This window comes from Myxine glutinosa, chromosome 6 (assembly GCF_964187855.1).
Source record: "Myxine glutinosa chromosome 6, kmMyxGlut1.1, whole genome shotgun sequence".
Lineage (NCBI taxonomy): Eukaryota > Metazoa > Chordata > Myxini > Myxiniformes > Myxinidae > Myxine > Myxine glutinosa.
The window spans coordinates 156,071,639-156,098,474 of NC_136266.1; the positions used below are offsets into that span (position 1 = coordinate 156,071,639).

General features: G+C 44.1%; 1 protein-coding gene and 1 non-coding gene across 2 annotated transcripts in view; one reads left to right on the forward strand and one right to left on the reverse strand.

Moving 5' to 3' along the window:
• LOC137428938 (lysophospholipase D GDPD1-like) overlaps window positions 1-26,836 on the forward strand; it is an 88,081-nt gene that overhangs the window by 18,827 nt on the left and 42,418 nt on the right. The window contains exons 2-4 of the mRNA XM_068118824.2: window positions 8,530-8,572; window positions 9,196-9,331; window positions 11,166-11,211. Coding sequence (XP_067974925.1) covers window positions 8,530-8,572; window positions 9,196-9,331; window positions 11,166-11,211 — 225 coding nt within the window. The remainder of the gene's footprint in view (window positions 1-8,529; window positions 8,573-9,195; window positions 9,332-11,165; window positions 11,212-26,836) is intronic.
• On the reverse strand, window positions 214-327 carry LOC137430414 (U5 spliceosomal RNA). The gene has a single exon (XR_010985056.1). It is a non-coding gene; the product is annotated as a U5 spliceosomal RNA (small nuclear RNA).

The following is a 26,836-nucleotide window of genomic DNA, read 5'->3' on the forward strand; positions in this document are numbered from 1 at the left end:
CCGACATGTTCCTCCCCAGTCCCCCGCCAACAGGCCTGATATGTCTTCGGCCCACCAGAAAACCAATGCAGCAGCCACATTACTTGACGTGCGTGCCATGGCGGGTGACGTCAAGGAATAGGATCCAGCAGTGGCCCAACCAATGGGATTTCAAAAAGCAACCACCATCCACCAACCAACAAGACGAACCGTTCTTTTCTTCATTTGAATGTCGCCCCGTATAAACACAGGGCATCAAAAAATATTCAGACTCGTGAATGTTCCTCTCCACGGAAATCTTTAGTAAAAGGCGAAAGATTTATACGAATTGAAGAGAAACCAGAGTATGAAACCCTAACGTTTACCTCATCCTTTTATGTACAAGTAACACGTTGACATTAACGGTGTCTACACAATCATCCCAAATTCATGTTTTTACTTTATTCGCTCATTTCTAATATAATACAATATAATATTTCATCAGCATTTCCTACATTTAAGTTAAAGTTGTCTTCATTTCACGATTGTGTTTTCAATGTGAACGCGTTGCCTCATTCGCGTTCAACCCAACCAGCCAATCGCAGCGCACACCGTGCTGACGTCACCCTGGCTCAATTTGAATAAACCCAGCAAGATCTACCGTACATAAAACACAATACCGTATGTCCGTTTTGTGTGTTTGTACAGATGTCTGTCCCTCTTCGTAAGGGTGGGTTTTAAAGGGCAACCTTTTAACACAAACGTGTGTTCACTACGGTCTATTTGTGAGGAAAAAACAAACTCGAAAAACATTTTCCATAAAAGAGTAATTATGTCTCTTCGGTTGGAAATGTAGACGGTGGCTTCAAACCGAGCCTCAAGGGCGGTGTACGATAACCATAAGTTCATGTACAGGGTGTTTATATAAAGTCCCCATCTATTTAGTTTCCCGTTATTTCTCTGAAATAGATACAGACTTTACAAACACCCTGCAGGTGCCAGTTCGATGTTTACTAGCAGGTACATCCTTGGGAAATCCGAGTAGTCTAGACATACGTGTATGCCAATGACATTAGGACATCTTGAGTTCGATGTTGCAGGTAGAGTTTTACAAAATGGTTACCGGCAATTTATTAGATCCACAAATGATGTAATCTACACAATTTATTTACTTCACATATGTGAATATACATGTCTATGCACATGGGAAATACAGATTGTAATGTGTAATTACACATAATGTAAAATGTGACCTCAAGAAGACCTCAAATCTTACCCCCTCCACCTCCCTCCCTCTCACTCTCCCACTTTCGACCTCTCTCCTCACTCTCTGCCTCCCCTCTCTCTCTCTCCTCACTCTTCTCCCCTCCCCCCCTCTCTCTTCTCCCCCCTCTCTCTTCACCCCCCCTCTCTCTTCACCCTCCTCTCTCTTCACCCTCCTCCCTCTCTCTTCACCTCCCCCCTCTCTCATCTCCCCCTCTCACTTATTCCCCCTCTCTCTTCACCCTCCTCCCTCTTCATCCTCCTCCCTCTCTCTTCACCTCCCCCCTCTCTCATCTCCCCCCTCTCTCTTCTCCCTCCTCCCTCTTCATCCTCCTCCCTCTCTCTTCACCTCCCCCCCTCTCTCATCTCCCCCTCTCACTTATTCCCCCTCTCTCTTCTCCCTCCTCTCTCTTCTTCCCCCTCTCTCTTCTCCCTCCTCTCTCTTCTCCCCCTCTCTCTTCTCCCTTCTCTCTCTTCTCCCCCCTCTCTCTTCTCCCCCTCTCTCTTCTCCCCCTTCTCTCTTCTCCCTTCTCTCTCTTCTCCCCCCTCTCTCTTCTCCCCCCTCTCTCTTCTCCCCCCTCTCCCTTCTCCCCCTCTCTCTTCTCCCCCCTCTCACTTCTTCCCCCTCTCTCTTCTCCCTCCTCTCTCTTCTCCCTTCTCTCTCTTCTCCCCCTCTCTCTTCTTCCCCCTCTCTCTTCTCCCTTCTCTCTCTTCTCCCCCCTCTCTCTTCTCCCCCCTCTCTCTTCTCCCCCCTCTCACTTCTTCCCCCTCTCTCTTCTCCCTTCTCTCTCTTCTCCCCCCTCTCTCTTCTCCCCCCTCTCTCTTCTCCCCCCTCTCTCTTCTCCCCCTCTCTCTTCTCCCCCCTCTCTCTTCTCCCTCCTCTCTCTTCTCCCTTCTCTCTCTTCTCCCCCCTCTCTCTTCTTCCCCCTCTCTCTTCTCCCTTCTCTCTCTTCTCCCCCCTCTCTCTTCTCCCCCCTCTCTCTTCTCCCCCCTCTCTTCTTCCCCCTCTCTCTTCTCCCTCCTCCCTCTTCATCCTCCTCCCTCTCTCTTCACCTCCCCCCTCTCTCATCTCCCCTCACTCTTCTCCCTCCTCTCTCTTCTCACGCCTCTCACTTCTCCCTCCTCTCTCTTCTCCCCCCCTCTCTCTTCTCCCTCCTTTCTCTTCTCCCCCCTCTCTCTTCTCCCTCCTTTCTCTTCTCCCTCCTCTCTCTTCTCCCCCCTCTCTCTTCTCCCCCCTCCCTCTTCTCCCCCCTCCCTCTTCTCCCTCCTCTCTCTTCTCCCCCTCTCTCTTCTCCCTCCTCTCTCATCTCCCCCCTCTCTCTTCTCCCCCATCTCTCTTCTCCCTCCTCTCTCTTCTCTCTTCTCTCTCTTCTCCCCCCTCTCTCTTCTTCCCCCTCTATCTTCTCCCTTCTCTCTCTTCTCCCCCCTCTTTCTTCTCCCCCCTCACTCTTCTCCCTCCTCTCTCTTCTCACACCTCTCTCTTCTCCCTCCTCTCTCTTCTCACGCCTCTCTCTTCTCCCCCCTCTCTCTTCTCCCTCCTCTCTCTTCTCACCCCTCTCTCTTCTCCACCCTGTCTCCTCTTCTCTCTCCTCTCTCTTCTTCCCTCTCTCCTCTTCTCACCCCTCTCTCTTCTCCACCCTGTCTCCTCTTCTCACTCCTCTCTCTCTTCTGCCCTCTCTCTTCTTCTCACTCCTCTCTCTCTCTTCTGCCCTCTCGCTTCTCCCCCTCTCTCTTCTTCCCTCTCTCTCTTCTCCTCCCTCATCCCTCTCTCTTCTCCCTCCTCTCTCTTCTCCCCCCCTCTCTCTTCTCCCTCCTTTCTCTTCTCCCTCCTCTCTCTTCTCCCCCCTCTCCCTTCTCCCCCTTCTCTCTTCTCCCTCCTCTCTCTTCTCCCCCTCTCTCTTCTCCCTCCTCTCTCTTCTTCCCCCTCTCTCTTCTTCCCCCTCTCTCTTCTCCCTCCTCTCTCTTCTTCCTCCTCTCTCTTCTCCCCCCTCTCTCTTCTCCCTCCTCTCTCTTCTCGCTCCTCTCTCTTCTCCCTCCTCTCCCCTCTCTCTTCTCCCTCCTCTGTCTTCTCCCGCCTCTCTCTCGTCTTCTCACGCCTCTCTCTTCTTCCCGCTCTCTCTTCTCCCTCCTCTCTATTCTCTCCCCTCTCTCTTCACCCCTCTCTCTTCTCCCTCCTCTCTCTTCTCTCCCCTCTCTCTTCTCCCTCCTCTCTCTTCTCCCTCCTCCTCTCTCTTCTCACGATCCCCTCTCTTCTCACGATCCCCACTCTTCTCACTCCTCTCTCCTCTCCTATTTGTCAATTTTCTTCCGATTGATCTGAAATGTTAAGAATTTGCATATTTACCTCTGCCACCAAAGGTGGATGGAGGTTATGTTTTCACCCCTGTCTGTCTGTTTGTCTGTTTGTCTGTCCGTTTGTGTACAAAATATCTCAAAAAGTTGTGGACGGATTCAGACGAAATTTGGCAGAGATGTAGCGTAGGTGACAAGGACGAAGTTATTCGATTTTGGTGAAGATCCGAATGCGGATCCGGCTACTAGAATTTAAACTAAAAAATGTTGCACCTCTATATTTCCAAAACCGCTCTATGGAAAAAATTGAAACATGGCTCATTGTAAATAACTCCATGTGGGGAATAGGTGCTGTTAACGATGACGTCATTGGTGCTATAATTATGACGTCATAATTCGACAGGGACAACGCTTAGTCTGATCAGTTTGAAATTTATTGAGCGTGATCTATGCAACAATTATATTAGAGAATATAAATTTATGATGTCATCGCTCACGTGGTCTGGCAGCCATATTGGATCCCCCCAAAAAATAAACGTTCAAAAACAGAAGAGTTGGCTCACACCAAGTTGACTGCGCAAGGTAATTATTCTATGAATACCATCTAGTTTTTAAAAGTTATCTATCGGTGTGTGAACTTATAATGTGCACCTTGGAAGTTTCTCGGTGTTTATCTTTCATAAATTAATCGTTTGTTGCCGCGTCGCGAGCAAGGCCTTGCAGCCTCAGGCTTCCCCCGTCGAAGGTTGTTCCTTCCTTCGCTGTTTTGCGAGCTTTTTTGATTTCCCCTTCTCCACCAAGCTTCACCAAACATCTACTATTTGTCTAACGTTGTAACCCCAACCCCCACCCCCCCCCCAAAAACAAACAAAACAAAAAAACAAAAAAAACTTTTATTTCCCTTTCTCCTCGTGTGCTTTTGCCTCTGCCCACGTGCGCTGTCTCGCCCCGCCCCCATTTTCCCCTTGCCTTCCACCTTTTGCCCTGTTCAAGTGACTCGTGGTCGTCGCTCTAGGCTTCCTCTCCCCATTGGTATTTTTGTGAATATAAGATTGTTCTTCACGCTCCCACCTTTTGTTCATATGTGTTCTGTACCGTCCTCCAAACAGTGATGACTCCATTTACATTTCTCTGTCGGACAACATGGACCAACTTCTATCAACTCATCCAAACTCTCTCTTCCTCATATGTGGCGACTTCAACTGTCATCATGCCAGCTGGCTGGGTGTGGGTTCATCTCTCACCAGCCATGGCACCTCAGCAAAGGACTTCTGCGACTCATTGGGACTGACACAATCTGTCAATTTCCCGACCCGGATCTCTGTCAATGGAGTATCTTCTCTTCTGGACTTGGTTATGACTAACTTCCCTGCAAATGTCTGCTGCTCTTCTTCTGCTCCAATCGCTCCTCTCTCTTCTCCCTCCTCTCCCCTCTCCCTTCTCCCTCCTCTGTCTTCTCCCGCCTCTCTCTCGTCTTCTCACGCCTCTCTCTTCTTCCCGCTCTCTCTTCTCCCTCCTCTCTATTCTCTCCCCTCTCTCTTCACCCCTCTCTCTTCTCCCTCCTCTCTCTTCTCTCCCCTCTCTCTTCTCCCTCCTCTCTCTTCTCCCTCCTCCTCTCTCTTCTCACGATCTTCCCGCTCTCTCTTCTCCCTCCTCTCTATTCTCTCCTCTCTCTCTTCTGCCCTCTCTCTTCTTCTCACTCCTCTCTCTCTCTTCTGCCCTCTCTCTTCTGATCTTCTGATCATGTGCTTGTTAAAGTGGACATCTCACTGGCCATTCTCAGAGAGCCTCCTCAGCGTCGACGAGCCTGGCATTTCACTCAGGCCGACTGGCACGGTCTTCAAGCAGCCATCAATCAACTGGACTGGTCTCCCATCTCTAATGCCTCTGACATCAATTCTTCCTGGGAATTCTTCCAAAGCAAACTGCTCTCTCTCATGCACAGATTTATCCCATCTCGTCTTCAGTTGTCTTACCCTTCCTCCCGTCCATGGTACACTGAATCTTGTGGTGAGGCAGTTGCCCTGAAACAACTTGCCTTTGTGTCTTGGAAGGCAAATCCAACTGAAGGGAATCTCAGGTGTTCCTTCCACCAAGCTCGAAACAAGTGTGTTTCTACCCTCAGGAGTGCTAGGAAGCACTATCTCTCCACACTCAAGATTGAACTCTCAAACCTGTCTCCTTCCTCCAAATCCTGGTGGCGTCTGGTCATATCCGTTTCTGGTGTTTGTTCCCCCTCCATCCCCTCCCTTACCTCAAATGGCTACAAAGTTGACACCGCACGTGACAAAGCCGAATGCCTCAACTCTGTGTTTGCCTCAAAATCTTGTGTCCCAAACCCATCTCTCTCTGTTCCCACCTTTCCCAGTCGAACCCAACTGCTCCTGGACTCTGTGTCCTTCTCTCTTGACAAGGTGGAGAAGTTTTTATCAAACCTCGACTCTGATTCTGCAACTGGACCAGATGGCATCAGCCCTCGGGTCCTAAAATCCTGCTCTGCCGCTCTATCTCACCCTCTCTCTGTTCTTTTCACCCTCTCTTTTGCTCAAGGTCATCTGCCAGCATCTTGGAAATCAGCAAACATTACCGCTTTACACAAAAAAGGTGCAAAAACAGATCCTTGCAACGACAGACCAATCAGCCTGCTCCCAATTATCAGCAAATTCATGGAATCCATCATTGCTTTGGATATCAAATCCTTCCTCTTCTCCAATGGCTTGATCTCTGATCATCAATTTGGATTCAGACCACGTCATTCTACTCTGGACATGTTGCTTCTGCTGTCTCAACAATGGATGGAGGTCCTCAATGCCAAACAGGAAATTAGAGCTGTCTCACTTGACATATCACATGCCTTCGATACGGTCTGGCACCCAGCTCTGCTCACCAAACTCACCTCCTATGGTATTCAGGGAAATCTCCACTCATGGCTTGCGGATTTCCTCTCTGGTCGTAGGCAACGTGTGGCCCTGAATGGATTTCTCTCATCTTCCCTTCCTGTTCTGGCTGGAGTTCCCCAAGGTAGTGTTCTGGGCCCTGTGCTATTTCTGGTCTTCATCAATGATCTCTCTGACTCTCTGGAAAATCCTCTCTATCTCTTTGCTGATGACTCCACTATCTGCCGCTCCATTCCTCATCCCTCAGATCGGCAGTCTGCAGCCTCTTCACTCTCTGCAGACCTGGACAAAATCACAGACTGGTCAAACAAGTGGAACATGTCTTTCAAGCCTGACAAATCTCACACTCTTACAATGTCTCTCCAAAAGGACCGACTGGAAAACCCTCCCATCTACTTTCTCAACAATCCTCTCCAAGAAGTTCTGTCGCTCAAGCTTTTAGGTCTCACTATCTGCCATGATCTTTCTTGGGAAAACCACATTTCCAAGCTGGCCTCCAAAGCCAGTCGCCGACTGGGCATCCTCCGTCGTGCGAAGTCCTTCCTTGGCACACCTGAGCTCCTCACCACATACAAGGCTTTCATCTGCAGCTCAATGGAATACTGTTCCCCCCTCTGGGCTGCTGCTCCTGCCTCACACCTTGCTCGGCTTCACGCTGTTGAGGCCAAAGCTTTCAGAATCATTGGAATCTCCTGCGATGAAGTCAACTCCGAGGGCCTTTCACTCACTCACCGCAGGCAGGTCTTTCTGTCTTCTACCGACTCCTCTCCGGCGTTGCTCCCCCAGCTCTCTCTGTGCTCTGTCCCCACAATATTCCTTCAGGTCGCACAAGATCTGCCTGCAACCCTCTTATGGTTAATCTGCCAAAGTCTAGGCTCTCTGCTCACCTTCACTCCTTCATTCCTCTTTTCTCCCACCTCTGGAACAAACTTCCCCACTCCCTTCAATCCCACTCCTCCCTCCAGGTCTTTAAAACAGCTGTTCACCATCATCTCTTATCTTCCCCCATCGAAAACCTTGATCTTTTCTACCCCCGGTAATTCACCCCAGAGTCCTTGCAGTGTTCATATGTTTAATTCCTCTCCCACCTCCCCCCAAGTCCTCCCGATGTCCCTGCTCTCAAATGTTGTGTTTGTGTCCTTCCCCCTCTCTCCCCATCTTGTCTGCCGCTCCCCTTGTTTTTTGTGTGTCGGTTTGTCTTTTTGTGTGATTAATGTTAGCTCTTTCACGAGCCTCGATCTTGTATACAAAAAAAAGTAAAAAAAAAGTGATTCTTCACCATTGGGAGATGGGGCCAAAAACGATACATAGCAGGATATCTCAAAAAGTTATGGACGGATTTGGACGAAACTTGTTGGACAGGTTGGGTGTGTCACAAGGAAGAATCGATTCAATTTTGGTGAAGATTCGGATCTGGATCCAGCTCGTATAATTTTTTTAAAGTGATTCTTCACCATTGAGTGATATGGCCAACCAGGTGGAGGTATGCTCTCTACTGAGTGCAGTTCGAGTTGTTCACTAAATTAGTTCACCAATGGAACTTCCTGAGTATGCCAGTGTGTGGGGCGCTAGGACTGATTATTGGCCCTGGGCACCACAAACCCGACCGATGCCACTGGCCATATGAACGTTAATACTAAATTGTATCCCCGATTAGTGTGGGTGTATGTAATATCATATTAAACATAAATTTCCCTTATTGGGTGTACGTAGGGGAGTGTTTTAGGCACGTACAAAAAATAAAAGAGAAAAAAACTGATTTCTTCAAAATGCCAACAGGATTAGAACATCACCGGGCAACGCCGCATACTCGTGCTAATATCTGATACATGAATGCCACTCAACAGCTGGGCATTGATATTCTCAGTATCAGATACAACCACTTATGCCTCTCTTCCGAGGTTGGCAAAATGAGTACCAGCTTACTGGGAAGAATGAGCCATTCGAGTATCTTGCGTCGGAGTGGCGACCCGTCCAGGATTGTGAATTTGTGCCACCCTAGGGCCTAGCCAATGCAAGCTCCTCACCAGTTTTATGCTCTGATGGTGTGAAAGGAATGGTTATTATGTCATTTTATGAATGCAATGAAAATGCAATTTTGACATGTGTACCTTGGCAGGTGCTGGTGAACGTCTGGAGAACACCGAGGAAGCTTTTGACAAGTGAGGAACGGTTAATTAATCTCGACTTGTGGCCTAATGGTGAAGGTCACTGTCAATACACCCCCCCCCCCCATTCCCATGCCTCTTTCCCCCCCCCCCCCAAGCCCTCTCCCTCCCAAAGATCTCCCGATGTCCCTGCCCTCTACTGTTGTACTTGTGTGCTTCCCTCTCTCTCCCCATCTTGTCTCCCGCTCCCTTTATTTTTTGTGTTTTATGTGTCGGTTTGTTTTTTTGTGATTAATGCCTCGAACACGAGCCTCGATCTCATATACAAAAAAAAAAAAAACCGAAAAAAACCCATTAAACTTTCCCCATTGAAAATGAAATTATTGTTGTGTTTCTTGATTAAATAACTTTCAGCCAAATAAGTGTGACATCTCCTGAAAAGAGAGGACGGGGGAATTGCGGAAGTGTAAAAGAAAAGATATAAGACTAAAGGTGCGAGATACATGGTTTATGACAAACATTTTCTGAGATGCAGTTGTCCGTGCAATATGTACATTACCAAGAAGATTCTAATCATGTGCAAAAAGAGAACACATATCCATATCTTCTAATCAATATTGCTTCATGTCCATGATTTTGTTTCCTCTTTCTCTGACATTTACTTTGTTACCTTTCAGCTCGGTAAAAGTTGGAGCGAATGTGCTGGAAATGGATGTCCGCCTTACTCAAGATGGCGATGTGGTTGTTTTCCATGATAATGATCTGCAGCGCACATGTGGAGACAGTAGGATAATCAGTCAATGTGACTATAAGGTGAGCTATATCAAGGTAGGGGAATGAGGGGTGGAAGAAGAGAGAGAGAGAGGAATGGAGGAGGAGAGAGAGGGAGAGAGAGAGAGAGAGAGAGAGAGAAAAAGAGGAAGAATAAGTAACCAAGAAAGATGTTGTGCATGGCACGATACTTGCAAAATCCATAAAACAAATTTGACCTTAAAATAATTGATGGTTGAATTAAATGACCAAATATGCAAATCCTCTTCAAATTTCAAGTCAAATCAAATTTCAAATATGCAAATCCTCTTTGGATGAAAATTGACGATTTTAGAAATCCCACCTAAGTTGTCGAGCTTTTGGCCTATGCTGATCTCAAAAATAGTTGGTGGTTGAATTCAGTTAGCTGATATGAAAATCTTATTCAAATTTCAAGTCAATCGGGTGAAAATTGACGATTTTAGAAATTTGAAAAAAAAGTGGTTGACCTTCGGCCTACCTTGTGACCTATGTTGACCTCAAAAATAGTTGTTGGTTGAATTCAGTTTGCTCATATGAGAATCCTATTCAAATTTCAATTCAAATTCTGTTTAAGACAGCGGGCAGTTCTATGTTTTTCACCAACTGCAACTGAGCCGGTTTGCCCATTTAATGTCGATATTTACCCTTCCGGTTACAACTTAATCTTCGTATTAACTGGCAATCGGTACCCAAACAGTATGGATGTGTGTCAGGGATCCCCTGTTGGTCAGATAGTGCTGGTGTGGCACAGGGATTCATGGTCACCAATCCAGTTAAGAGGTATGGAAGGTATATGAAGAATTCAACTTAATAACTCCTTGATTCAATTGTCATTTGGATCATATGTAGGGTTAGGGTTAGGGTTAGGGTTAGGGTTAGGGTTAGGGTTAGGGTTAGGGTTAGGGTTAGGGTTAGGGTTAGGGTTAGGGTTAGGGTTAGGGTTAGTCGGTGGACCAACCGAAGGTGGATGGGTGGAAGTGTGTATGTATGTATGTATGTATGTATGTATGTATGTATATATGTGTGTGTATGTATGTATGTGTGTATGTATGTATGTGTGTGTATGTATATGTATGTATATATGTATGTGTATGTATGTATGTATGTGTGTATGTATGTATGTATGTATGTATGTGTGTGTGTATGTATGTATGTGTGTGTATGTATATAGGTGTATGTATGTATGTGTATGTATACATGTGTGTGCATGTATGTATGTGTGTGTATGTATGTATGTATATATGTGTATGTATGTATATATGTGTGTGTATGTATGTATGTATATATGTGTATGTATGTATATATGTGTGTATGTGTGTATGTATATATGTATGTGTGTATGTATGTATATGTATGTACGTATCTATGTATGTATGTGTATGTATGTGTGTATGTATATATATGTGTGTGTGTGTATGTATGTATGTGTGTATGTATATATGTGTGTGTATGTATGTATATGTATGTATGTATATGTATGTGTGTATGTATATATGTATGTGTGTATGTGTGTATGTATGTATATATGTATGTGTGTGTATATGTATGTATGTATGTGTGTATGTATGTATGTATATATGTATGTATGTATGTATGTATGTTATGTTTTGACCCCTTTCTGTCTGTTTGTCCGTGAGCAGGATATCTCAAAAAGTTGTGGACAGATTCGGATGAAACTTAGTGGATGAGTTGGGTAGGTGGCAAGAACAAGCCGATTCGATTTTGGTTAACGTCCGGGTCCAGATCCGGCCTATCAGTGGGATACAAATGTAAACGGTTCAGCCGAGCAGAGTGATATGCTCGACCGAGTGCTGTTTTAGTTTTTAATGATTTTCTATTCTTCTTTGCATTGCAGGATTTACCACAATATAAAAAAGCAATTCCTGTCACATTTTACAAAGGTAAGGTGTTGAAACTCTTCTGCATTGCTTGTACTTTTTGCACAAATGTATTTTTTTTTGATTGTCTGTAATCTGATACAAAATAAGTGTCCCATGGTAGGTGGGGGGAAGAGAGGGCATTAATATAGTTTCATTATTCAGTCAATAAAACACGACTGTCATGATGATAGCCCTAAGGAATTCCTGTAAACATTTGGGTACAATAGTGAGTGATTTACAACATTTTACTATTTAGTTCAAAAATACCTGGCAGGGTCTCTTTAGATATGTAAATCCCAAAGACCTTCTCTTGGGACAGCCAGCTTATCATTACTTCTGAAGGATGGTGTTATATGTTGCAGCAGCCATGTTGGAATAACACCGAATTAATAACAGTTTTCATTGGACCTCGCTTTGGCAAGGATGAAACCCAGAACGAGGCAGCGTTGAAGAAGGCAACAGACTGACCTTTCCTGCCATTCACAAAATGCCTCTGATTTTGGGTTTACTTTTTAAAAATCTCTCAATTTAAAATTAACCTTTAAAATTATACATCATTGTGTGAAGAAAGGAACTTAATTTGAACCTTTTTTAGTTGCAGGTCTACAAGAGCTTTGTGTTGCTGTTGTTATCGTTGTTGTTGCTGTTCTTGGGGTTATTGTGGGTCAAATTTTGAACTGTGCACCCATTGGTCAGACAGCTGCCGGACCGCACCCACATCTGTCGCTTGACTCCACCCACAATGGTGCCGAGACGAAATTATATGGCCGCCATCTTGTTTTTCCTGATTCGACCTCTGCTGATGATACACTTTCCCATTTTGCTGCGTCAGATTTCCATTGATTTTGTTTGGGTCGATTGTTAAATTACTTGTAAGGTTTAATCAAGCCTGTACACGCGTGTCCGCCGACAAAAAATAGTTAGCTAATTTTTGAGCGGCGCCACATGCGCGTTAAATGCGTCTTTGCCAATCGGCCCGTTACCGGATTTTAAAGCGCTTAATAGCAAAGTCCCATACCTCGAATGACTATGTACAGGATTTTTTTTATATAAGCAAAACGTTTATTACCAGAGAGAGAGCGGGAGGGCGGAAACCTGGTAACTGAATACACCTCTGAGGTTGTTGAGGCCCGAGCCTAGCGGGTGTACTAGTTACCTGAAACCAGTCTCAACTGTCTGTCAGACTCATAAAATTGATATTGAACCAAACCTTGAAGACCCTCGTAGATTAATTGTATAATACCTTCAACAGCAAGGATGATGGAGTTGAGTGGCCGGAGGAGGCGAAATATACAGTCACGTGAAAAAGTAAGTACACCCCATGTAAAGTTTTGACTTTTTCAACATATTTCAACATACAGCTATTTGATCTTCATTTCAACAATATTGATAGATAAAGGTGATGTAATTTAACAAATATAATGAAACATTTACATTTTGTAGTCCTTTGTATAATTTAAATAAACAAATGCAAATTTCACATGTGGAAAAAGTAAATACACCCTTGGCTCCAATAAGTGGTATTGCCCCCTTTGGCAGAAACAACCTCAAGTAGGCGTTTCTTATAACTGTCTACCAGTCTCTGACATCGACTGGGAGAAATTTTTGCCCACTCCTCCATGCAGAATTCTTTCAGCTGTGCGATGTTTGAGGGGTTTCTTCCATGCACAGCTCGTTTCAAATCCCCCCACAACATCTCGATGGGATTTAGATCCGGGCTATGACTTGGCCATTCCAGAACCTTCCATTTCTTTATTTTCAGCCATTCCTTGGTGGATTTACTGGTATGTTTAGGGTCATTGTCATGTTGCAAGGTCCACCTTCGGTTGAGCTTCAACTATCCGACAGATGGCCTCACATTATCCTCAAGCACCTTCTGGTACAATGAAGAATTCATGGTGGATTCTATGATGGTGAGCTGCCCAGGCCCTGATGCAGCAAAGCTGCCCCAAACCATAATATTTCCACCACCATGCTTTAGAGTTGGTATCAGGTTCTTGTGGTCAAATGCTGTCTTTGGTTTTCGCCAAACATGTCTTCTGGTACTGTGGCCAAATAGCTCTACCTTTGACTCATCTGTCCAGAGCACATTGTTCCAGAACTGCTGGTCTTTGCCTAGGTGTTCATTGGCAAACTTTAGTCTTGTCCTGATGTTCTTTCTGGACAGCAAAGGTTTCCTCCTGGCACACCTCCCATGTAGATCAAATTTGTGCAGCCTCTTTCTAATGGTAGACTCGTGCACTTTGACATCAACAGTGGCAAGAGCTACCTGTAGGTCCCATGATCACATTCTGGGGCTCTTAGAGACTTCTTTCAGCATCTTTCGGTCTGCTCTCGGGCTGAACTTGCTGGGGCGGTGTCCGGGAATAATGGACAATTAAATCTACAAGACGCCAATGACTGAGACAGTTTTTACAAAGTAAGGATTTATTATAATTACTAAGTCACTTGTTTCAATTCAATAAAGACTATTATAGCTAATTCAAGTCGTTGGTTCTTCTTCTTCCCTGGCCGGTCCTCTCTCTTTGCGCTGTTTCTCATTCCGTACTCGTTCGTTCTGTTTGGCAGAGGTTCTGGTGACAAGTGCTCCTGACTCAAAGTATGTTTCTCGTTTATATGGGCACCGCCGCGCTAATCCTCCCTCCGCTAAATGCTCCGAGGTCATCCATGCTCGCCCCCCTGCTGGGGAGTTCCTTCACCCTCTTTGCATCCCTAATTTTGTACTCCCACATTTTTATGAAGCTCATATCCATAAATAGCTTTGATTCTCATATAAATTCTATCAAAATGGAATCCCAAGATTACTCCCAATTTTACTATCAATGAATGGCTGCTCATAACTCAGCAAATCAAATCTTTATTCTCCATCTCCCTTGACAAAAGTGATAATTTTCATCATCAAATTATATTTCTATTTTTTATTTTTTTTATTTTACGAATTCTCTCGATATGCGATCCCATCCACATGGAACTATCTATTTTCAGACAAGGCACACTGTCGGTGTCAACAATCTTGTAAGATTGATACACAAAACAACAACAACAAACACAAACATTGATACACAAAACACACACGCACGCATGCATTATGCATATTTGTTTGCGTTGGAACCATTATTTACAGATCAGGATGGGTTTCAGTTTTTTATTTCAATTTCATAAAATTTGTCCTTCAATTTTATAAATGCTAATACATAAATGGACCAAAAAGTTTTTCTTAGAAAACCCCTATGATGTCACATTGAAATTACCCTTTCAGTTCCCACAATAATTTGTCCAAATTTGACTACACACCCATTTGCATGTCAGTTGACCACTGACCTATCAATCATGCGGAACAATAGTCCGAAATTCCCACCTGATCATCATGTGACTCTTGTCACTTGGTTTCAAAAAATTTGCAACGCAATTGTTCCAAACTTTGTAAATTTAAAATTGCTGTGCCCAAAATAGAAGATCCAATTTTGGCATTTGATCAATTAATTATTAATTTGTTAACAAGCAAAAAGAAAAAATGAATCATTCTTGCTCCGAAAACTTTTCAGACACAAGAATCATCGACAGTTATTTATGTTTGTCCAGTAATCGAATCTGTTGAGGCCAATCATCATTTGGGATTTGCAGCAATGAAGGCCTAATCATTGTCTGAGGTACCGGTAAGCACTGGTACCCTTGATCTTGGTTTGCCCCATGAACTTGTCTTCCTGTTGACATACGGACATCTTCTTCTCCAGTGTCCCATCTTTCCACACTCGAAACACCGGTTTCTGTCGTTTCCTGGTCTGTGCACCTGTGCACTTGTATTGCTTGGCTGCATCTCTACATCCCTGAGTTGCCACTGCAATCTCTCGTTATCTCCTGAAACACGAAAAAATTCTCTGTACCATCCTTTTTGGGGAGACAAATGGGAATCAGATGGGACAACTGTCACTTCTACTCCTATTTTCGGGGGTAGTTGTGCACTTATCTCCTCCACTGTATCCTGTATCCTTTTTATTTTGCGTTCTAGGTCCGTTATCCGTTCTTGCTGTTCCCGTTGTTTGGATTCACCATCCCAAAGATGGAATGCAGGCCAGTCTACCGTTAGATTCTGTCTCTTCCTGGCTCTCAATTTTTGTCCTAATCTTTCCAATCGACTTCGGTCAAATGTACCATCTCTTGGAAACTCCTTAGCATGTCCCTTTGTCCAGAAATACCAATTTTCAACCTCTCTAATAGCCTCTTCACCGTAGCGGTCGTACATATAATATGTACAAGTACCTTTTTGTGGAATCTCTGGTTGTCCTTGTGTATTCTTGCAGGCTCCATTTCCCATTCTGCCTGTATGTGAATAACACTCAGTATTCCCTCAATGTACCAGGTAGATTACTAGGATCTGCGCTTTGGAATACACCTGTACACACCTGTACTATATATACTATAAATAAATCTACTGGGGTCTGTTCCACCTTTTATAAAAGTGACGTTGGATGTGTTGTAGCTTGTTCCAGGTTCCTCTAAAGCTTCACTCGTACCTCCAGGAAGGATCTCTCCACCTGTTCAAACGGTGACCTCCAGAGAATCTCTCTCACCTGTGGCTTTTGCACAACCCAATCTCACAGATCAGTAGATGAGCCAAATGGGTCAGTATGAAATAAGTGAATCCACAGGTATCTCGCTCTGTCGAAGGGAAAATCACACAATGGTAACCGCACATATATATATCTATATATAGACTCACCATCTTGCTCAATTTTCCAAGGTTGTCTTCACATTGATAATATCTCACAAAGATATCAAAGCTTCTTTCTTGAGACCGCATCCTCATCAATCAATCAATCAATTTATTCAATTAAATCAATTCAACTATTCAATTTCATTCATTTATTCATTCATATCATGAATCATTCATTCAAATCAAATTAATCACTCTAGATGACTCCCTGTATACGCCCCCTCCCCAATGATGTCAGGATAGATCCATCCATTGACTGAGATGGAAGATCATCGGTCGTCACCTCTGATCCCTACCTCATGCTAATTGACGAATCACTGTTCTGTACTAGGGTCATATCTGACATATATTCTCAATTTTGCCTGGTCTCCACAAATTCTCTTTGCAACCACGAAAGGCAACTCATCCTTCATTCGTGAGACAGCCAAAATTGATGGCAGATATTAAACAGTTCATTGGGTCCTGAAATGGGACTGTAAAATTCCTTCCAGCATGCTAAATTTTGAAACTCCATTGTTTGTAATACACAATTTATCCCATAGGGCTTGAAAGTTCTTTCTCAAGTTCATGCAATCATTCTGCATTGGAACCCTATAATGTCATTAAACCATCAATTTGTAGATGCATTTATTTATATCCCATTAACCCAAGAACTCTCAATTGCTTGGTTTCTTTTTTAGTAATGCCATATATCCATATTTCTTTTCAAAATGTTCCTAACATACACATTAATCCCATTTGACCTCAAATAATCGACAATCTGAAAAAATTAATTTGTGACATTTCAGCAATGATTACAATATCATTGTACTTCTCATCTGTAACAGTACAGATAGTAGCTATGGAACAGGTGCATGTATATATAGCAGGTGCATGCCCCCAGGGCACCGTTTCCTTCCCTTTTCATCCACCTTATAAAACATCAACACCATTCATTAAAAATAATATAAATATCACATAATTCCACTCTTCCTTCAGTGAGGCCAGTTTTCCATCTGGTTCAAGATTTACATTTCATTCCATTAATTTGGAGCATTAATTCCATTAATTTATCATAACTTGTGATAAACATTGATCATTTGAACACGAATTGAACAAATTTTCCCAAAGATATAACTTCCATTTCCTTTGACAAATCCTAATAAAATGAATTTTATGACTTTTCTCATTATTCAAAAAGTTTACAAAATGTCCCAACTCTGTATATTATTTTATTTCTGTGGTTACATTGAACCATATATATGTTCATATCTTAATCCAATCAGAAAATTGTCAATTTACCCTTAATATATGTCTGTATTTTTTTTTTACAAAATCCAACTACCATTAAACTGAAAAATTGTTTTGTTGGACTCATGCAAGGTCCCTTACAAATTTTGAAAATTTTCCAAAGACATAACTTCCATTTTCTTTGACAAATCCTAATATTTATCAAATATTAGGATTATCATCAAAACAAACCTAATATTAATGACTGCACATCCAAACCTAGATATTTTGAGTTCCGTAACTTGAATACCTAAAATTTCCTATTTCTTCCCTCCCTGATCCTATTGTTCAAAATTTCACCTCAATCGATCGAAAAATGAACGCAGGGATGCATTTTAAAGGTTTTCAAGAAATCCAACATGGCCGCCACAGAACGTTTTTTCCTTTCTTAATCAATTGGCTCATAGCATAACCAATCTGCAAGTAATGGTCAGAAGAGAAAGAAATGTAATTAATTAAATAAGTACTTTATTAATCGCTAATAATTAAATAACTTGTGAATTCTCATCCGATTCACTTAACATTTGAGTGTTCCCAAAACGTTGGAGCAAAACGTTGCAACAACGAAAGTGAAACGTTGTAGCGACGTTGTGGAAACGTTTTACAACAACATTATTTAAATGTTGCAGGAAAGTAATGTGAAAAACGTTGAAACAACGTTGTGGAAACGTCAGCAAAACCCAACATTTGAATGTTCCCAAAACGTTGGAAGCGAGGGGGGAGAGACAGCGAGAGACAGAGAGAGAGAGAGAGAGAGAGAGAGAGGGAGGGGGAGGGAGGGGGTTTTAGGGAGGGAGCATAGGTAGCCGACATGGAAGTGAGGGACGATGAGGGACAATGTTCGGTTTTTACCCTCGGGGCGTCGGTATGCAATTTTCATCCAATCGCCATCTTTCATAAATGATTCTGGACCGGCATGAGATGGCGTTGTCTGTCATTAATTTATATGTTGATCGAATGATTTTTAGGTGTTATAAAAATGGCGGGAAAAAATTGGCGAAATTTTTTTTTCCCTCCACCCTTTTTTTTTTTTCTTTCTTACCTTGGACCTACGGCTTTCGTCCTACACAATTCCGTTTAATTTGTCTAAATCAAACTAGCCGTTCCAAAGATATAAGCCGTTTTGTTGCGATACCACAAATTGGAAGAAAAAAAAAATATATATCTCCATTTCCCGCCGTCTTCTCGCACGCCAAGCGAGTCCTCTACCATTTGGGCGGGCAACTCAAAATTACTTTTGTAAGTGCAAACGAGTGTACCGGCCTTACACGACTTGGAAGCAGATCGTCCCATGGTGCACTCATGGCACAATCTTGCTCTTAGTACATGGTAAGGCTTCTAATAACCAGAGTCGAACTGGCGCATTTATTTACACAGTGCAAAAACCCGTATTAACAGAAATCGCTAGAAAAAACACGAATAATAGCTATAATCGTTTGTCGATGTTCCATCCGTGACTTTGTCCGCTCATTCACTATTCCTAAATTGATAAAAACGGACCTCGATCACTACCAGCGTACTAACTTCCGCATTTGTAATGAGATTTCAACAGGATTACGACTCAAAGGAAAAAGAACGAGCAGACATTTTGTAGGACGTTACCTCGGACGATCATTAAGATCGTTACATCTTAATCATACAAAAAAATGGTTCTTTGGGTAGTAGCCACAGCACCCGGGAGTACCAGCTCAGCAATGGTTCTTTGTGTTCCACTACCCAGCACCCTAGACCAACTCAAATGGATCTCTGTGTCGCGAGCACATCACCGGAGCCAAAAGGTCTCATCTATATCTTCCTTCTGAGGGCTCTCCTGCACCAATAGTGCGTGGAGAAGCCCAAACACCACTTTCTCCATATACATACAAAATAACTATACACAGGTTCGTATATCATAATGGACAATCCACAAGAAGCCATGCTTACCTTGGCGATGTCCACTTCATCCACGTACGGTAGCCACCAAGTTGTCCGGGAATAATGGACAATCTACAAGACGCCAATGACTGAGACAGTTTTTACAAAGTAAGGATTTATTATAATTACTAAGTCACTTGTTTCAATTCAATAAAGACTATTATAGCTAATTCAAGTCGTTGGTTCTTCTTCTTCCCTGGCCGGTCCTCTCTCTTTGCGCTGTTTCTCGTTCCGTACTCGTTCGTTCCGTTGGGCAGAGGTTCTGGTGACAAGTGCTCCTGACTCAAAGTATGTTTCTCGTTTATATGGGCACCGCCGCGCTAATCCTCCCTCCGCTAAATGCTCCGAGGTCATCCATGCTCGCCCCCCTGCTGGGGAGTTCCTTCACCCTCTTTGCATCCCGATGTCCAAAACAATAGTGAAGGCTTGGGAATGTGTGTTAGCCCGGGGCCGTGATAAAGGTGGACAAAGGAACTCCCAGGTTCCATGTTCTGAGATACATTCCTGAAATTCTTACGAACCACCTGCGACTACCTGCTCCGTTACCAGTCCCAACCAATGAGTTACATTTCCACAGCGGCCTGGCCTGAACAAGTTGGCAGTTGTTTGGAATCTTCTCCACTTGTAGATGATCTTCCGGACAGTCGAATGATTGATTTCAAATTGTTTGGAGATCTTTTTAAATCCCTTCCCAGACTCGTAGGCATCTATAACCTTCTTCCTGAAGGCCTCAGAGAGCTCTTTTGATCTCGGCATGGTGACGCCGCACACTTCAACAACAAAGAGCAAACCAAACTAAATGTCTGAGGTTTAAATAAGACAGGTTCCTCCAAGATCCTCTCTAACAATGTTCTAATCATTTGCACCTGAGCTGGTGCATCTGATTCTAATTTTAGTTATTTGAAGTAGTGATAAATGTGCGGGTGTACTTACTTTTTCCACATGCGAAATTTGCATTTATGTTTATTTAAATTATACAATGGACTACAAAATGTAAATGTTTCATGATATTTGTTGTATTATATCACCTTTATCAATCAATATTGTTGAAATGAAGATCAAATAGCTGTATGTTGAAATATGTTGAAAAAGTCAAAACTTTACATGGGGTGTACTTACTTTTTCATGTGACTGTATATATATATATATATTGTATTTCAGATTGTGACCACAATGCGGTCAGTCCTGTTATTTTAATCAATTACTCATGGAAGATTGTAAATGAACCACCTCAGGACAAGTATGTTTGTGTCCTTTTCTATAAATTACAAGGAAATTAGCAGAAATTGGAATAAAGCAACATACTCTCCGGCATTTCAACCTGAGACCTCAGCATCAGGAGCTCTGTGGTGAGATGGGAATGCCAAACAGGCCCATATGTTGTTCTTTTTAACAATAAACACAAACTCCAGATTGGGCATGATTTTCTTTGAAATCCACTTGGGCAGCAAAACTAAGGACAACAGATTGGTTACAGTATGTATATCACTTAATTTCCCCTGATGTTGGAACCCTGGTTACACAAGAGAATCTGCCAGCTTTTTTCACAATGTCTCAAGCATTGAGAGCTTGCCCATGTTGTCATGTGGTCTTTGCTTGCGACTGTATAAATGATATGGCCAGATGTCACCATGCCCTGAAGACGGAAATCACACCTTGAATCACAAGTCTCTATTGCTTGTGGGTACAGATAACAGAGTTAAGGCTTTTTCTTTTTTTTTTTGTATACTGAATCGAGGCTTGTGGAAGAGCTAACATTTATTTCACAAACAAATCAACCAGACAAACAAAATATATAAAAAGAGGGAGCGGAAGACAAGATGGGGAGAGAAGGGGAAGCACACAACCACAACATTTGAGAGCAGGGAGAAGTGTGGGAGGGAGAGGGCTTGGGGGGAGGAGGCGTGGGAAGGGGGGGGGGGCGGGGGGAGAGGTATAAAACACAAGGGGACCGAAATTAGCGGGGGTAGAAAAGATCAAGGTTTTGGATGGGGGAGGATAAGAGATGGTGGTGAACAGCTGTTTTAAAGACCTGGAGGGTGGAGTGGGATTGAAGAGAGTGAGGGAGTTTGTTCCAGAGGCAGGAGAAAAGAGGAATGAAGGAGTGAAGGTGAGCAGAAAGTCTTGATTTTGGCAGTTTAACCATAAGAGGGTTGCAGGCAGATCTTGTGCGACCTGTAGGAATATTTGGGGGACAGAGCCCAGAGAGAGCTGGGGGGGCAAGGCCAGAGAGGAGTCGGTAGAAGACGGAAAGACCACCAACCTGCCTGCGGTGAGTGAGTGAAAGGCCCTTGGAGTTAGCTTCATCGCGGGAGATTCCAATGATTCTGAAGGCTTTGGTTTCAACAGCGTGAAGACGAGCTAGGTGTGAGGCAGGTGCACCAGACCAGAGGGGAGAGCAGTATTCCATAGAGCTGCGGATGAAAGCCTTGTAAGTGGTGAGGAGCTCAGGTGTACCAAGGAAGGACTTCGCACGACGGAGGATGCCCAGTCGGCGACTGGCTTTGGAGGCCAGATTTGAAATGTGGTTTCCCAGGAAAGATCATGGCAGATAGTGAGACCCAAAAGATTGAGTGACAGAACTTCTTGGAGAGGATTATTCAGAAAGTGGATGGGAGGGTTGTCCAGTCGGTCTTTTCGGAGAGACATCGTAAGAGTGTGAGATTTGTCAGGATTGAAAGACATGTTCCATTTGTTTGCCCAGTCTGTGATTTTGTCCAGGTCTGCAGAGAGTGAGGAGGCTGCAGACTGCCGATCTGAGGGATGAGGAATGGAGCGACAGAGAGTAGAGTCGTCAGCAAAGAGATAGAGAGGATTTTCAAGAGAGTCAGAGAGATCATTGATGAAGACCAGAAAAAGCACAGGGCCCAGAACACTACCTTGGGGAACTCCAGCCTGAACAGGAAGAGGAGATGAGAGAAACCCATTCAGGGCCACACGTTGACTACGACCAGAGAGGAAGTCCGCCAGCCACGCATGGAGATTTCCATGGATACCAAAGGAGGAGCGTTTGGTGAGCAGAGCGGGGTGCCAGACCGTATCGAAGGCACGTGAAATGTCAAGGGAGACAGCTCTAATTTCCTGTTTGGCGTTGAGGACCTCCATCCATTGTTGAGAAAGCAGAAGCAGCATGTCCAGAGTAGAGTGACCAGGTCTGAAACCAAATTGATGGTCAGAGATCAAGCCATTGGAGAAGAGGAAAGATTTCATATCTGAAGCAATGATAGATTCCATGACTTTGCTGATAATTGGGAGAAGGCTGATTGGTCTGTAGTTGCTTGGATCTGTTTTTGCACCTTTTTTGTGCAAAGCGGTGATGTTGGCTGATTTCCAAGCAGATGGCAGATGACCTTGAGCAAAAGAGGGGGTGAAGAGAACAGAAAGAGGGAGTGAAAGAGCGGAAGAACATGATTTTAGGACCCGTGGGCTGATGCCGTCAGGACCAGTTGCAGAATCAGAGTCGAGGGTTGACAGAAACTTTTCCACCTTGTCAGGAGGAAAGGACACAGAGTCCAGGAGCAGCTGGGTACGACTGGGTATGGTGGGTACAGAGAGGGATGGGTTTGGGACACAAGATTTAGAGGCAAACACAGAGTTGAGGCATTCAGCTTTTTCACGTGCGGAGTCAGCCGTTAAGCCGTTTGAGGTGAGGGAGGGGATGGAGGGGGAACAAACACCAGAAACAGATTTGACCAGACGCCACCAGGATTTGGAAGAGGGAGACAGATAAGAGAGTTCGGTCTTGAGAACGGTGAGATATTGTTTCCTGGCTCTCCTGAGGGTGGACACACACTTGTTTCGGGCTTTGTGAAAGGAAATGAGATTTCCTTCCATTGGATTTGCTTTCCAGGAGACTAAAGCAAGTTGTTTCTGGGCAACAGCCTCACCACAAGATTCCGTGTACCATGGACGGGAGGAAGGGTATGACAACTGAAGACGAGATGGGATAAATCTGTGCATGAGAGAGAGCAATTTACTTTGAAAGAATTCCCAGGATGAGTTGATGTCAGAGGCGGTAGCGATGGGAGACCAGTCCAGATGATTGATGGCGGCTTGAAGACCGTGCCAGTTGGCCTGAGTGAAATGCCAGACTCGGCGACGCTGAGGAGGCTCTCTGAGAATGGTCAGAGAGATGTTCACTTTAACAAGCACATGATCAGATGAGCCGATTGGAGCAGAAGAAGAGCAGCAGACATTTTCAGGGAAGTTAGTCATAACCAAGTCCAGAAGAGAAGATGCTCCGTTGACTGAGATCCGGGTCGGGAAATTGACAGATTGTGTCAGTCCCAGTCAGTCGCAGAAGTCCTTTGCTGAAGAGCCATGGCTAGTGAGTGTGGTACCCACACCCAGCCAACTGGCATGGTGACAATTGAAATCACCACATACGTATGAGGAAGAGAGGGTTGGGATGGGTAGATAGAAGTTGGTCCATATTATCAGACAGCGAGATGTAGATGGAGTCATCACTGTTTGGTGGACGGTACAACACACATATGAACAAAAGGTGGGAGCGAAGGGGAAGCCCTAGTCAAAGGTATTCCTGGGGGTGAGGTGGAGAGAGGGCAGTGGAGGGCGAGTGAGGAAGAGAGTTTTTTTATAAAGATAGCAACCCCACCTCCAGGACGAGGCTCAGGTCTATCATACCGGAGGAGGGAGTAACCTGGGAGAGATACCAAGGCATCAGAGACATCATGAAGGAGGAAAGTTTCTGTTAAGCAGATCACATCTGGTTTGTCAGAAGCAACCTGTATGGAGAGATCCGTCAAGTTTGAGCGAAGGCCCCGGATGTTTGAGGTCCATACCGTTAATGAAGAGGAAGGGGGAGCATCGGATACAGAACAGGGGGGGGGGAGGGGTAGGGTAAGATGTGGAAGAGGAGGAAGAGGTAGGGAGAGCTGTTGAAGGTGTGTCAGAGATTTCAGAGATTTCAGAATAGCTTGGAGAAAGGGAAGAATGGGGCGGACAAAAGGTTTGATGGAGATTGGGTGAGGCACAGTGAGGTGTTATTTGAGGACGGGGAAGAGCGAGGCAGAAGGTTGGGGGAGATGAAGGTGAAAGTTGGAAGGGGGAAGAAGCAGGGAGGATGCTTTGAGGAGGAGGGGTGAGAGGGGAGTCTAGGAGGGGAGGAGCGAGGGAGAGTCTCGGAGGGGAGGGGTGTGGGGGGGAGTTTAGGAGGGAGGGGAGGGAAGGGGCAAGGGGGGAGATTTGAAAGGGATGGGTGATGGGGAAGATTTGGAGGGGAGGGGCAAGGGGGTAGATTTGGAGGGGAGGGGTGATGGGGAAGTTTTGGAGGGGAGGGGTGATGGGGAAGTTTTGGAGGGAAGGGGTGATGGGGAAGATTTGGAGGGGAGGGGCAAGGGGGAAGATTTGAAAGGGATGGGTGATGGGGAAGATTTGGAGGGGAGGGGCAAGGGGGAATATTTGAAAGAGATGGGTGATGGGGAAGATTTGGAGGGGAGGGGTAAGGGGGTAGATTTGGAGGGGAGGGGTGATGGGGAAGTTTTGGAGGGCAGGGGGGATGGGGAAGTTTTGGAGGGAAGGGGGGATGGGGAAGATTTGGAGGGGAGGGGTGAGATTGGATTTTGAAAAGTACGATTCATGGGAAACGAACATTTTTTGCAAAATGAGTTTGAGACCTTCCGAGTCAAAAATACGTTTGAGGAAGCTGAAGGAGGGGTGGAGGGCTGGAGAGTTTCGGGAATGTAGAAAAGAGGAACTGTAAGAGATGGTATAATTTTTTTTTTTGGAATGAATAGATTTGGTGAGCAAGACGAAAGCATCCTTTTGTAAGAGAAGAAGAAAAAGGTGTTATAATATATGACAGAAAACAGTTGTTCAGGGGTTGAGATTAAACATTTCTAACTACGTGATCGCGTGATCACGAACAACGTGAACGAAGAACGAACGAACAAATAAGAACAACAAATAAACGAATAAGACCTGAGAAGGAAATATTTTTTGGGGTTTTTTTTTTTGAGTAGAGATATTAAAGAAGGAAGTATGGGGTGAACGACTGGGACGAAACAGAGAACGAAAATAATTGCAGCGCATTCGACGAACCGCTGAGAGAAAACAAAACCACAAGGTCGGAGACGGTAGCCTAAGCCTACGAGTACTAGGCCTCAGAATACTCGACACGCATTAACCGACGATTGTGTATACATGTACGAAAAATTAACACCGAAAATTTTCCTAAAGACACGCTATAGGTACACACACCGAAAGATAGATACAGTCTCGACAAAAACACAATTGTGAAAAATTACTTAGCTTCGAAAGCGTGAGCGCATGGAACAGCTTCGAAAAGACGTGACCTCGCCGTGATCTCGCGAGATCTCAAAGGCTAATTGATTATTTACAAAATAGGACTTGTGCCACAATGTCAGTAATGCAAAACCATGTCTTTATTTAACACTTAGTGCAGCTCTCTCATTTGATCTAACGAGTACACCCGCAGATTTCGGGAGGGGCAGGAAGGGTCATTCCTCTTTGGGGTATATAGATTACAGTCGATCTATGGGCAGGTCTCAAGAACATTGGGTGTGTGTTCATTTCCCAAGTTTCTTGTGGAGAGATCGCCAAATGGTTTAAGCATTTGAGCAAGCACTCCATTCAAAACCGTTAAGGAACGGTCGGCTTGGCAAGCGCTAGCTAGCTGCTTGGTAAAGGAGCACAACCCGAGCTTCTCCCTTTCAGTTTCGTATGAAACAGCAGAAGTGAGTTTCAAAAGTTCGCTCCGAAAAATGCCACGGTAGCGACATGAAAGGGTCATGTTATTAACCCAACATTTGTGGGTTATATAGACACAGTAGATCTTTGATCAGTTTTGTAAGTAAACCTTACTTCACGGGATTCCTCCAAATTTCTTCATTTAGTCAAATTTAGTGTTTAGAAAGAGCATTAGTGACTGTTTAAAAAGCTACGCATACGTGTTTGTGGTGTATAGTATTTTTACTTCCGGTAGAAGCCGTTGCTCCCACAGAAACGCCATTTATAACTATAACCTATTTATACATGTTGTCACTGCAGGAAAAACGCCTTGGGGAAGAAGGACATTATTAGTAATAATATTGTTTTGGAATAACATTAACAATATGCGATTACTAGTACCCGACTGCAAAGCTGCAATGAGCCGGCGAAGCGAAAGCCTCTGGCCACTATTTTACCCATCACTATGGCATCAGTAGGTTAGGTAGTTGGTAGTAGGTAGGTGTAGTAGGTACCGTACCTAGTTCAAAATGACACCATTTGCATTCTGGATGAGATTAAAATTGATAAAATTTCCTTCGTGATTAATTCGGTGAATTCGGTCTCAACTTCGGATATTTCCGGCCGTGAAAAACTATCCCCTACGGCTGCGAGATTTCTAAAAAATAATTCTTCGTCAATTTTAGAATATTTGACGCCGTTTTCAGCGTCCGAAACGCTTAATAAGCTTTTTTGAAAGAATTTTTGAAATGCTCGAATCTCATTGGTTCCGGTGTTTGGTGACTATTTTCGTTGAACATAACGAGGTTGGTTTTAAAGTATTTTAATTACACATTAGAGGTGCATCAGATTGTGAATCAAACAAAGACGGGTGAAACAAACTCCTATTGAACGTTTTCTCAATTTTTTTATGCAAACTTCCGCATCCGGACGATGGCAGCCTCCATTGAGTGATTTGGTTTCTGAAATATTTTTTCAAATGCTCGCATCTCATTGGTTCCGGTGTTTGGTGACGATTTTCGTTGAAGATAACCAGGCCTG